This window comes from Lissotriton vulgaris, chromosome 8 (genome assembly GCF_964263255.1).
Source record: "Lissotriton vulgaris chromosome 8, aLisVul1.2, whole genome shotgun sequence".
Classification (NCBI taxonomy): Eukaryota; Metazoa; Chordata; class Amphibia; order Caudata; family Salamandridae; genus Lissotriton; species Lissotriton vulgaris.
In genome coordinates this window covers 1,533,654,225-1,533,667,374 of record NC_141696.1, presented here as the reverse complement: position 1 = coordinate 1,533,667,374, position 13,150 = coordinate 1,533,654,225, and the positions used below count along the sequence as shown (strand labels likewise).

Sequence of the window (13,150 nt, the reverse complement as noted above, 5' to 3'; positions counted from 1 at the left end):
CATTAGGAATTCGGTAATTTACCGAATCGGTATTTAAGAAATCGGTAATTTACAGATTCCTTAAATTACCGATTCGGTAAATTACCGAATCCTTAATTTCGGCCCCCTACATAAGAAAAGCCTATTACCAGTCGGTAACGGCCGAAATTCGTTAATTGCCGTTACCGACCGGTAATGGGCCACCTACATCCGGCCCAAAGTCCTCTATCTGTTTCCGAGCCAAGACTTGCCGTCGAGCGTAGATAGCCTGAAAATGGGGAGTGAAACTGCAGGCCATTACCCAGGGGTCAGTGAGTAGAGTGCCTGTTAAAGAGGAATGGAGAGGGTGTTGAGACCCCTGACAATCTAAGGAGCATGTTGCTCGACTTGTCACCCCATCAATGTATGCGGCTCTGGGCCGCCTGCCAAAACTATTAAGCCTTTCACAAGAGGGTCTGTTGGTAGTGGGGTTGCAGTAGATCCAGTTGTCTACGTACCTGCTGCCCATCCCCCAGTCGACCCTATCCGTGCCTCAATATCCACCATCTCCTGAGCCAGAGGTCGCAGCTCCCCAGTAAAGAAACTAATATTTACCCCCCCACAGTGTGGGTTTCATAGCCTCCCCCAGCATTCCCTGGGATGGCACCGAACCAGTATTAAATGCAAAATGTTCCTCTATGGAGCGCCCAATGCAGAGTCTACAATCTGGATTCTGTACGTGCCAAGGTGACAAGCACTAACAGAACGCCGGGCACTGACGGTCCACACAGAGTCGGATGATTACCATGTGCTGAGAAGAAAAAAGTATAGCCCCCCTAAAGTGGATTGTGTGACCTCCAAACATCGATCAAACCTACGGCAGACACAAAGGAAAGCAGAGGGAGTTTTACCAGATGCAGGGGAAGGTCCGTGAGAACGCCTCTGATCCAGCAAATGGTCTACGACACCATTCCAATCGCCCCCCCCATCACTGTGAGCCCCTCCAGAAACACACTTCCCACCCTGGTAATCGAGTCAATAAGAGACTGGCCAAGGGGAAGAGAGGTATATACAGAGAAATGTGAGAAGTTTCACATACAACGTACCTGTCACAGCCCTATACAGACCCTGGTGGTCTACCAAGGTCTTAATAAGTTGAAATGGAGTATGATTCCTGATCAAAATACAAATGCCTGTGGATCCCTTCGTGAACCCAGAGTGATACATCTGAGTGTAACTGAAGCAGGCAAGACAAGGGACTTCGCTGCCCAAGAGATGGGTCTCCTGGAGTAATAGAACATCCTCCCCCCTCTTTTAGCGTGCTTCAAAAGGGAATCATCAACAGTAGGGCCACTAAAAACGCACTAGGGCAGAATGTTAGGCAGGCAAGGTCGGCAAAGGGAGAGGTCCCAATCAACCACCCCACCTCCATAATTCAGAAAACAGGAAGTAGCTGTCGCGAGGCTGGCCCCCAACAGGGGATCCCGCCGGGCCGGTCTCTGTGGATCCCCAAAACCAACACCAATGTCATGAAGAAAGCATAGAGATAGCCCACCGTGGGTTCCTCACCATCTACCGGGGCCCCCTCCATCCTGTTGGCAGGTCCCCCATGTGGGGCAAGACCCATTGCATTTCTTTGTTGGGGTGTTGGCTGGTTGATTAAGTCTGTCTCCTCAGAATCCATGCGTGCGGGAGTGTGCGGCTTCAACTGAATTTGTACATCGATCCCTGAAAGACCTCCTTGGATGTCCTGAAGAAGAGAGTCTGTGAAAGGTAAATGATCTTTAACTTAGCCGGATATAATACTATATACTGGATGTTGAGGTCACAAAGCAGTTGTTTCACTTTCAAGAAGGAGTGCCATTGTAGTTGCACCATCCTGGTATTATCACAGAATATCAGGTTAGTGTGTGATTGGTATGAGAGCTTATCTTGGAAACTAGGCATGCTTGAGAATAGCATCTTTGTCTAGATAATTAAGGAGCTTTGCGATAACAGGACGAAGCCTGGCCCCTGTTGGAGGACATCATACTAATGCCCATTGAGCCCGCTCGATAACAGGGCCTCTGAAGGCATCAATGAGCAGAGCCATTGGTCTAGAAAAAGTTCTATCGACGGGCCCTCACAGACCCTCAGGGAAAGCCCACAAACTGCAAATTGTTACAGCAAGCCCTGCCTTCAGCATACTCCAACGTCACCGCCAGCTCAGTGGTCAATGCAGTATCGTCAATCAATCACTCCAGGGTTTATAAAGCACGCTACTCACCCGTGAGGGTCTCAAGGCGCTGGGAGAGGGGGAGAGGTGTAGCTCCAGATCAGTCGAAGAGCCAGGTCTTGAGGCTCTTCCTGAAGGTGTGCAGAGTGACAGAGCGTCTGATGTTGACTGGAAGGTCGTTCCAGGTCTTTGCTGCGATGTAGAGGCTCTTCCAACTGCTCTGGTTCTGCGGATGCGCAGGGTCTCTGCCAAGGCAAGGTCGGCAGAGCGGAGGTTCCTTTTGGGTACGTGGAAAGAGTCTCTTTCGTTGAGGTATTTGGGTCCGATGTTGTGGAGGGATTTGTAGGTGTGGGTGAGTAGCTTGAAGGTTACTCTCTTCTCAATGGGGAGCCAGTGGAGGTCCCATAGGTGCTGGGTTATGTGCTTGTGTCGTGGGGTTCCGAGGACGAGTCTGGCTGCGGTGTTCTGGATGGTTTGGAGCTTGTGTAGAGGGGTTTTGTTGATTCCGGCGTAGAGGGAGTTACCGTAGTCCAGTGTGCTGGTTATGAGTGCGTGGGTTACTGTCTTTTTGCATTCGGGGGGATCCACTTGAAGGTCTTGCAGAGGATGCAGAGGGAGTTGAAGCAGGTGGAGGCGACGGCATTGATCTGGGGAGTCATGGTGTGTGTGGAGTCTAGAATGATGTTGAGGTTTCGAGCATGGTCTGAGGGAGTGGGTGGGTTTCCGAGGGCAGAAGACCACCACGTGTTGTCCCAGGCGGTGGAGGAAGGTCCAAGGACGAGGACCTCTGTTTTCTCCGAATTGAGCTTAAGGCAGCTGTAGTTCATCCAGGCACCACCTCGTAGTTTCTGGCGAAAAATCGCTGGTGTAGGAATTGGGTCTGCAAGCAGGGGTGTCCAGTCAAGCTTATAACTTGCAGCATCGGTGGAGAACGCTGCAAAAGTCTTACCCTGGGGCTCGGCAGCAAGATGGCACCCACCCGCATCCAGCCTTGACTTCTAGGCGGCGGAATCCTGATCACCGGGCCACACAAATTCCAGCACTGAGCTTACCTGGTGACTATCTCGGACTCAGGGTAGACAAGGCGGAGCCCACGCGTTTGATGCCACAGATCAGAGCTGACGCGCCATACCGCGGAGGGGACCGAGAGCAGCCAGTGGACATTTGGCGCGTCTTCACCCCAGTGACACCACCCTCAAGATTGGAGGCTGTACGCGACTGCAGGGCCGGACATTGTCGAATGTAGCGGACGGAATCTGGGCGTCGGAGCATGAAGGCCTCCTCCTCAACTCGCCAGACCCAGGGGTCTGTCCTACACCGCCACAGGTGAGAAGCAAAGACATTTATCCTCCTTCGTTGGCTCTGACCCTGCAGCCCCCCGTACCCGCCGCAACAACCGGGGGACAAGACCACTGGTGCCTGACCCTAAAATGGCGGCCACCAGAGTGGCTTAGACTCAGCTAACAGGCCGTCACCACGCCACTACTGTGCCCACAAACATAGCGAATAGAAGCCAGGACCACCCTTGAGGTCAGCAGTAACAACCACGCTGCCAGAGAGGTGCGTACCCACCAGCCACCAACACTACTACCCCGGGGAGACAGAGACCCCCGAATGCTCTGGACTGACACTTTAGTGGCTGCGTGCCCCAGAAGACATGCGCAAGGCAATGGGTTACGGGTCCGACAGAGTGTGATTGCCGCAATGGGAACCTACTGCGAGCGTGACTGGTGGCGCGACAGAGCTAGCACCACTGGGGCGGGAGTGACCTGGGGGCGCATTCCGCCCCATATATCAAGCGGACAATAAGAGGCGCAATCAGATTGTGAGGAGACGCCAAACCGTTCGCACCACCGGCAACGCAGGTCAAGAAGGACTTAACCTCAATAGATGGGGAAGCCCAGAGCCACACAGTAGACAACGGTCCCAGAAACTGCGCCGGAGAACCAGCCACACACAAATACACTGACCAAAGCCGTCCACGACCAAACCAGAGTCTCTATGGAGGAACGACTCCGCACTCTCACCACAGACATAAGTCTTCTCCGGGATGACCATAAGAAACTGGCCGACAAGGTGAAGGAAGGAGAAAAGTTCCTCGCCGACTTGCAGCCCACCGTGAATACCCACGGTCCTGGGCTGCCCAACCACCGTGGAGGAGCGCATGGATGATTTGGAAGGCCGCTCGCGAACGTGCAACATCCGCGTTCTGGGCCTTCCGGAAGGAGTCAAGGGGTCGCACCCAATTGCTTACATGGAAGCCTGGGTCAAATCTTTTACCCCAACCGCGGACCGAACCGCTTTCTTCTCAATCGAGCGAGCCCACCGGGTCCCAGCCAGCAAACCACCGCCCGGAACCCCACCTCGGCCGATGCTTGCTAAATTTTTGTACTTTCAGGACCGCGACGCGGTACTGCATGCCGTCAGACGCACCGGCCCTCTACAGGTGGAAAACAAACACGTCATGATCTTTCCTGACTACGCACGGGCAGTGCAGAAACAATGATCGTCCTTTCTGGAGGTCGGCACTACCCACTTCTTCTCAAGCGCAGCAGACGCGTGTGAGTGGGCAGACCACCATTGCACACAGGGCCCCGCGGGAGAGGACACAAAGAGCACCACGCAACAGGAGGCGCAACTTGCAGCTAACACAAACGCAGATGCGGCGGGGACGGAAAGGGATTACGGAGCACCACATTGTAGAATCACCGGACCTGGAGCAAATCATGCAGGAATGGCGCAGGGCCTTGCAGGCTGTGACAGAGCTAGGGACCACCCCGCCCGATGAGGACTTTGAAGGGGCCCCTCACCTTTTCTCTTCGGAAGAGGAAGATGATAGTAATGAGACTCAATCCACGGCAGACTCCATCACATTGCCCCGGGTCACTCCACAAACTGCCGATAACCTGCGCTAATGGAAATGCTAGAGGATAACCGGACGTTTCCGATGTGACTAGGCGGACATGGGCTTCCGCACCCAAACGGAACACGCCCGCACCATACATCAAGACTTGCATGATGAACCACAATCCAGACGACGAACATTGATCCTTCGATTGCCCTGATGGGACCCCGCCTCGCGAGCACGGGCTACCACCCCCATGTATTGACTGCTTACTCTCTAGTTCTATGAGAGTTGGTTTGGGCGTATAGGCTCCGCCGATAGGCCCCAGGTATTGGGAAAGTTTCACCACCTGGTTCCTTGTTTTACTGACCCGGTTTACTCTAACCCTTTACCCCGTAGGGAGCACATACACCAGGGCATCCAGCACACCTGGGTGGATGACACCGTCCTCCATGTCTGACGACCACAGGGCTAGAACACCGCTAGACTCCATGGCCCCACCGCCCTCCATCACCCTACAGGGCAGGGGTAACAATCACCAGACACCCAAATGCAGAGTGCGGATGTTAGTTTTCTAACCTTAAACGCACGGGTCTTCACACGCCACGCAAGGGGTACACAACGTATGCATACATTAAGTGCCAGCGTTCGCACATTGCATTCCTGCAGGAGACACAACTCACAGCGCCAGAAATCAGCAAGCTACGGGCCCGATGGTGCGGACCCATATGTGCCACATCATACTCGGCGTACGCGCGAGGTGTGCTGATCTGGGTCCGCCCGGGCACCTATTTTCAGGAGCTTCGTAGGGTAGTGGACAAAGAGGGTAGGTATGCACTGTTAGAGGGGCTGTTAGATGGGCAGTCCGTTCTCTTGGGTAGCATATATGCTCCAAATATTGAACAGGACAGGTTCTGGGAGTCACTTACAGGGATTCTGGCCCAATTCGCATCTCTCCCATGGATCCTAGGGGGCGACTAAAACTGCGCGATCAATATTGCACTATACAGATTTCACCCGCCGCCGCCACACTCTCCCGCCCGAAAGCAGACAGAGCGGTTTCAACGCTGGGTCAGCCATTGGGCCTTAGCTGACGCGTGGATAGCGCACCACCCCCTAACGAGCCTTCACTCGTTCCACTCCTTTACCTACGGATCGGATCGGAAAGGTTCTTATGCTCCCCGTCACTGATTCCCAAAGTCCAACACTCGACTACTTAGGTCGTGTAATCTCCAACCACGACGCTCATACCCTACGCCTGCAATGGCAGCCCCCTCACCCTCCGATACCCACGTGGCGCCTCCTACGGGACTGTTTGACGGACCAGGTGTTAAAATACGACCATGAACAAAGCATACAAGACTTCTTCACTCACAACACAGGGACTGCCACATCCAGACTAGTGGAATGGGATGCATTCAAGATAGTGGCATCAAACAAATAGTGGGGTAAAGCGCACACTAGAACAAACACTCATTACTACTGAACTGAAGTTAGCAACCCTCACGAAATAGGAAGATGCTAACGCCGCCATGGCAGACTTACGTAAATATAACTTTAGGGCCTACGCCACTCGGATGCACAAGGATAGGGATAAAACGGGCACACTCCTAGCATGGCTTGTAAAACAGGACCCAGACATAAAACCCATCACTGAGGTAATAGATCCCTCGGGTAACCTAGTGTGCTCCCAAATGGACATTTTAAGTGCTTTCCAGCAATATTATACCACGATTTATCGCGCCCCACACATCTCGTACAGGAGGCAATCAGCCACTTTCTAGACCCGCTACTGATCCCACACATCTGACACAGAGAAAACCACACTAGACGCCAAAATTACACCGACAGATGTCACACGCGCGATTCGTGTGCTAGCAAGGAACAAGGCACCGGGACTGGACAGTTAACCTTTGGAATACTACAGCACTTTCTCCACTCTGCTGGTCCCTCGTCTCGCGGAAATGCTATCAGCGGAACTCGAAAAGAGGGAGCTGCCAAGTTCTCTTTGCGAGTCGGTCATAGCGACGTTCCTCAAACCACAACAATCATCCTCCTACCGCCCCATCACACTTCTAGCTGCCGACTGTAAAATACTGGGGAAAATCCTGGCAAATAGGTATGAACAAATTCTGCAAACCCTAGTCCACCCGGATCAGTGTGGGTTTGTTCTTGGCAGAAATACATCCCAAAACATACAGCTTTTGTTCCATGTTCAGGATCAGGTGGGAGATGCGCACCCTCACATTCTCGATTCTAGATCTTGAGAAGGCCTTTGATACTCTCACATGACCATACCTTTTCACCGTCTTGCGACGGGCAGGAATAGGCCTAACTCTCCTAAAGTACACACAGCTTCTCTACACCAAACTCACATAGCGGATCAGAATAGTCATACACATCTCGTCCCCATTCAAGGTGGAGAGAGGTACGAGACAGGGTTGCCCACTGTCGCCCCTGATCTTCGCCCTGGCAGTGGACAAGAACCTTTGGCGATACGGCTACGTCAGGAGGGAAACCGCATGAGGCATCCCCATAGTGGATACCGTCCATTACGTATCCCTCTACGCAGACGACCTTCTTCTGTATGTTCGAGATATCACCGCGGACCACACACCCATCTGGACAACTCTGACGGAGTTTGCGGAGGCGTACGGACTCAAGGTAAACTGTAACAAATCCACAATCTACCCGTTACACCCGATCCTTGAGCCACAGGAGGTGAGGGTAGGTGCGTAGGTGAGGAGTATATGCGCCCCCCGATATCTCGGTGTGCGCCTATAGCACTCCCCAGTGACATTTATGAGGGCAATCATCGGAAAGTGTTGGCCAGCATCAGATCGTCGGTGGGCTTCTGGAAGGGCCTTCCGTTGGCCCTGATAGGCCGGGTAGCTATAGCCAAGATGATCACTGTTCCCCAGCTATTGTACTACTTCACGAACTTGCCAGTCATTCCGCCTAAGCCCTTTTTTCGGGACCTAGACTCGCTTCTCCGCTCACTTCTCTGGGGAGCAAACAGACTTTGGATGGCTCTCCCTAAACTGCAACTGCCCACCACGCAAGGGGGTCTTGGTGCTCCGGCCTTCGAATCGTATTTCCTGGTGGCACAGCTCCAATGGCTGTCGTACTGGACGGCGGGTAGGCATACCGGGGAAACATATATGACGTGGGGCCCGGTCCCTGCTCCAGAGCTCTGCCGTCTGCTGCTTCCAGGCACCAAACCACGGCGGACGTATCGGCTGCAAGCGTCAGTGGCTCGTTGGTGTATGCAAAGAGTTCACCGCATGTCTGCAGAGACTCCACACTACTCCCCTCGACTGCCGCTGGTCGGCTGGCCCAAACAAGAGACATACTTTACAACCACCATAATCTGTGCATGGACGGAGCGTGAGATAACTCAGGCGGAAGAGCTATTCACAGATGGACAGCTCAGTCTTTATGAATGGCTCATGGAAGAATATGATCTCCCCCCAAACAGTTTTTAACCCACCGACAGCTCATAGAGGGTTATCGTCCACACTCTGACCTTTCTGCTGGCGAAACAACTACACATCCGGCCATCCACACTGTAGGAGAGTAGAGTCTGCTTCCTATGGTCACCCCCACTTTTTGCTGTGATGTACTGTTTTTTCGACTTTAGATTGGCTGTGGTCCTGCTAATCAGGCCCACAGCCTAGCTGTTCTCTCTCTAAATTGATACCATGTACTTTAGGTATATACCAGATTGGTTACTGGGTCACCCTTGTGAGTCCCTGTATAGTGTACCATAGGTGCACCCAAGGCCTACCAGGGGCTGCAGCATGTATTGTGCCACTCCTGGTTGGGCTTCCAAACTGAAACCACAGGTCTGCTCACACAGCCTGGGTAAGGTGGTGTAATCACCCCTAACTTAGATATAGTATATCTATATCTACCTTATATATAGACACATAATAGCCTATAAGTCACTTGTATGGCAGGCCTTAACAATCCTGAAGGCAGAGTGCTTGGTGTTATGTGAGAGGGTTCCCTGGCATGAGCTGAGCTCCTCTGAAGCTTTCGGAACCATCTCCTTATAGCTCTTCTATGATATAGCCATACCATATACTCTTAAGTGCATTTTAATCCTCGCAGTGAATACTAACTTTGGTTTGGCTTTATCAAAACTTGTCGTGTAAGGTGTCAAACACTTTGGAATACTACCCCCCTGCCAGTCCTGGCGGCGGGGGTAGCATTCCACCCTTCTAGAGGGAGAAGACATGTAGTTACTGGTAAACCCGAATAAAGGTAAACAGAGCCTCAGCATCACAAAATGGATGCTGCTGCCACAGACACGATCCTTCCCTATTGCTGCTGGACCAAACTCCGACAGGGGAGGCCTGGACAATAGGTTTCCTGCCCAGGGAGGTGCTAGCACCTCCACAGACAGGACTTACTGTATTGGGGCAGGGAGGGCTGCATTCAGTGAATGCTTTCCAGACAATGCCTGGGGCACACAAGGTGCTCCATGCATTTCCCAGTTCAAACCGGTTGCTGGGGCGTGGTGCCCCAGCTCTGGCTCGAAACTGGACAAAGGGGAAGAGGTGTAACCACCCCCCTCCCCAGGTCCACCCATAGGAGGTACCGTAGACATAGTCCAGCCCCTAAACTTAGTATAAGTATAGGAACCCAATCCCTAGGACTTTAGATTACCCTGGATGAAACTTTGAAACATACAACCTAGACCTTCGACATTCCAGTTCAACTGGAAGACGCAAGACATCTCCCTTGTAGTCAAGGAGTGACCACCCTGTGCAAACAGGCACCATCAGCAACTTTGCCGGTCTGCATTGTCGAGGCTCCCGCCGGAACCCGCCGACTCTGCAACACAGGACACGGACTTCCAGACATATCTGACGCTGCTTGACGATCCCAGCAAAGCTGAGTCTCGTGGTGGACACGAGAGACGTGGGACCGGAAATCCTGGACATCCTGCATTTTGCTAACTGCATCGACTCCTGAGGTAACTCGCAGTTGTGCATTGGGGTACGAGAAGCCCCAGACCCGAGCACCATTGCACCGAAGCTCAAGCCTCCACATTCCACGAGTGTCCCGTGGGGCCCACTCCTCCATTTCAGCTTGACACGCCTTCCCAGTTCCTAGTCCGTTGGCTAGTGAGCCCCCTGAAGACTTACTTTTGAATTTAACTTGCTTTCCTGGTTATTCCAGGCTTTCTCCAGCTTCCCTACAGAGGAGAAGCACCACAGACCTTGCTGGTCTGCACCGAAGCCAATCTCCATAGCTTGTGTGGGTTGCGTTTGCCAAGGCTTGTTGGGTCCAATCCAGATACCGACACCGCAGTCAACCAGATCCTTCGTGGGACAGCTCGAATCCAGCTCCTGGTCATCGACGATGCCTCCTGGTCCTCGTGGCTGAAGAGACAAGCTTCACTTCTTCACCTGAAATCAACCAACATCACCTGGTTCTTTCCTGGTTCCTTCCTGGTCACTGGCAAGTTATCCAGACTCTGTCCCTTCTGCTTTCAGGTTCTACAGATCTTCGATCCACCCGGACACTTTTCCTCTAGTCGCCTGCAGCACTTCTTTGCAGATCTCCATTGAAAACGACGACGAAACCCGACACCAAAAGGCACCTATGCACCCGGCTTCCCTGGGTGAGTGAAACACGAGTACTCCGGTGCTCCCGTGGGTCTTGACTCTCGAAGTGCCTAGTCTAAAGGGGTTTCATCGTAGTCCATCCAGAAGTGTCCTTAAATTGTAACTTTGTAACTTGTTCGTTTCCCATAGAAAGTCAATGGTAAGTTGTGGCTGTGTTTAGACACTGCACGCGTCTCCCGTGGGCTTCCTACTTCCTAACCTTTGATTGTTTAGAGTAGCCACAGCGATTGCCTAGGCCCTAGGCTTACTTTCGATCTCAGACGTGGTTCTTATACAACTATTTTAGTATATGGTTTGGGAGGTCCCTGGGGCAAAACATATACTGTGCAACTTATCATAAGCTAATTAAGTATCTTATATTGTACTTTTACCTCTGACCTCATAAAGAGTGCAGAGGAGTTGTGTTTAGAATAAATACATATATATCTGATATATACCTTGTGTGGTGTACTTTCATTTGGTATTCAAGGGATTATAAATGGTAAAACAACTGGCTCAATACGCTCTCTGAAGTCTTAGCCTGATGACTGCTGGTCCATGCTACCCTTAGGATAGTTTTCTATAAGGTTGACTTTACAGCCACCATCAAGAAGGTCGATTAGACTGGTGCAAGGTGCCAACTAGAACTAGTGGAGATCAAATGCCAGGCTAACTTCTCACACACACCATCTTATATATGGGTGTAGGCCGACACCTGGTTACATGGCTGTATAAGGCCATTAGAGAACTTGTAAACAAACCACTGCAAGCTCTTCGGGCCAGCGGGGAGGACGAAATTGGGCGATAATTACATGACATGAAGTGGGGAAAAGCGCTGGAATTCCCTAGGAAATTGTCTAGAAATGCATGTTTTAAAAATATACACTTTATATCCTGCATAAAGCGTATCAAACACCGGGGTGTCTGCAGCGCTTCTACCCAGACACCCACATTCCCTGCCCCAGATGTCGCTCTCCAGACACGCATTTCCAGCACATGTTCTGGAGTTGTCCTTGACACACTTACAGAACTCACATGACTCACGGATCTGCACACGTGGGAAGCAGTTGTGCTAGGAATATTCCGAAAACCAAAAACACATTAGGTGCAAGTCCGCTTCGCATCCCTAGCCACACTCCTAGCCAAAAGAAGTATAGCCATGAACTGGCGAGCTGCATTAGGCCCCCCAATAGAGGCATGGGTGGGAGCGTACTCAGGGGCGAAAGCAGAGGAGGAGACACTGAGGGAGGAGGAAGCGAAGGGTCTACGAAAACATCCCATATCATTGGAGAGGGCCATGCTATCCCACCAGTTTGAACAATCACACTTGCGCACCGATTCAAAAGCCTCTCAACACGACCCTGCGAACTTGGCAGCACAAACCTCACAAAGAAGCACGCATGCCACTGCCCCCACTACCCCGTGATGTATGAGTACCCCGCTACACGCTACACTGTATACTTCACCAGGCGACGTTGTCCAACAGATAGCCCTTAAACAACGTTAGGTCACACCATCAGCCTGTACAAACATGACCAAGACGCCATCCACAAAGCCCACGCCCTGACTCCCCCCCTCCCCACCCCCCCCCCCCCCCCCCCAGTTTATTCTCGCCAGATCCCACTGACATCACGTTACAGAGAGGACAAGTGGACTGCAACTACAAGTGTCTCCGCCTAGAACAATATGAATGCTCTTTGGTTGAACAACAGCATCACGGTTGCTACAAAAGTCCATAATATGATGTAACATGCTTCTTTTATTGCAAAAATATTAATAAAAATATTTCACACAAAAAAAAAATCACTTTCTTGGTCACATAATTCCGATACTTTTGCTGAATAGTTTGGTTCTTCTTCCAACAATCCCGGCAGTCCTAACAATGGTAAAGGTCTGTAGAGTGATTTCATACTATGATTATATTGAAAGCAATACTTCATAGAGAACTGCAAAATATTTCCCATATTTCAGTTACCTGTGAAATAAGGGCTTTTAATATCAATGCATTTTTGTGTGCACTGAAATGAATATTATATAAATGTTATATAAGTCAAAAATGAAAGAAGCAGCAGTTCCAACGAGCGTCTGTCCATAATTTATGTGATAGGAATTACACTGACCTTGTTGGTGGGAAGCACAGCTTTTTAATTTTTGAATTCGTGAAATGTTTCAGTATGCGTTTCCCCGCAACCTGGTACTAAGGCTTGGATTAAGAACACAACACACGCAATCTATTTATAGCCCCTGTATGCCAGCTTGACTGTAGCTGTGACCTGTTATTGATCCGAAAGGCATCATCACTCTGAATTAACCCTTTGGAGTTTCACCATAGATTCCATAATCCTACAATATAATATATATATAGAAAAATAGATGGCTTACCGGTTGCAGTATAGGAATTTGTAAACTTCTCTTGGTTCTGATCAGCTATCGCATAGGTCCCTCCCTCTTCTTTGATGCGGTCAGAGATCATTTCTTTTGGGAACTCTTCTCCTGTAGTAACAGAAATATGAAAGA

At 51.1% G+C, this 13,150-nt stretch overlaps 1 protein-coding gene across 1 annotated transcript in view; it reads right to left on the bottom strand.

The window, feature by feature from the left end:
* LOC147700299 (uncharacterized) overlaps window positions 1–13,150 on the bottom strand; it is a 105,473-nt gene that overhangs the window by 88,008 nt on the left and 4,315 nt on the right. The window contains exon 2 of the mRNA XM_086935663.1: window positions 13,016–13,126. Within this exon, the coding sequence (XP_086791789.1) occupies window positions 13,016–13,126 (111 nt within the window). The remainder of the gene's footprint in view (window positions 1–13,015; window positions 13,127–13,150) is intronic.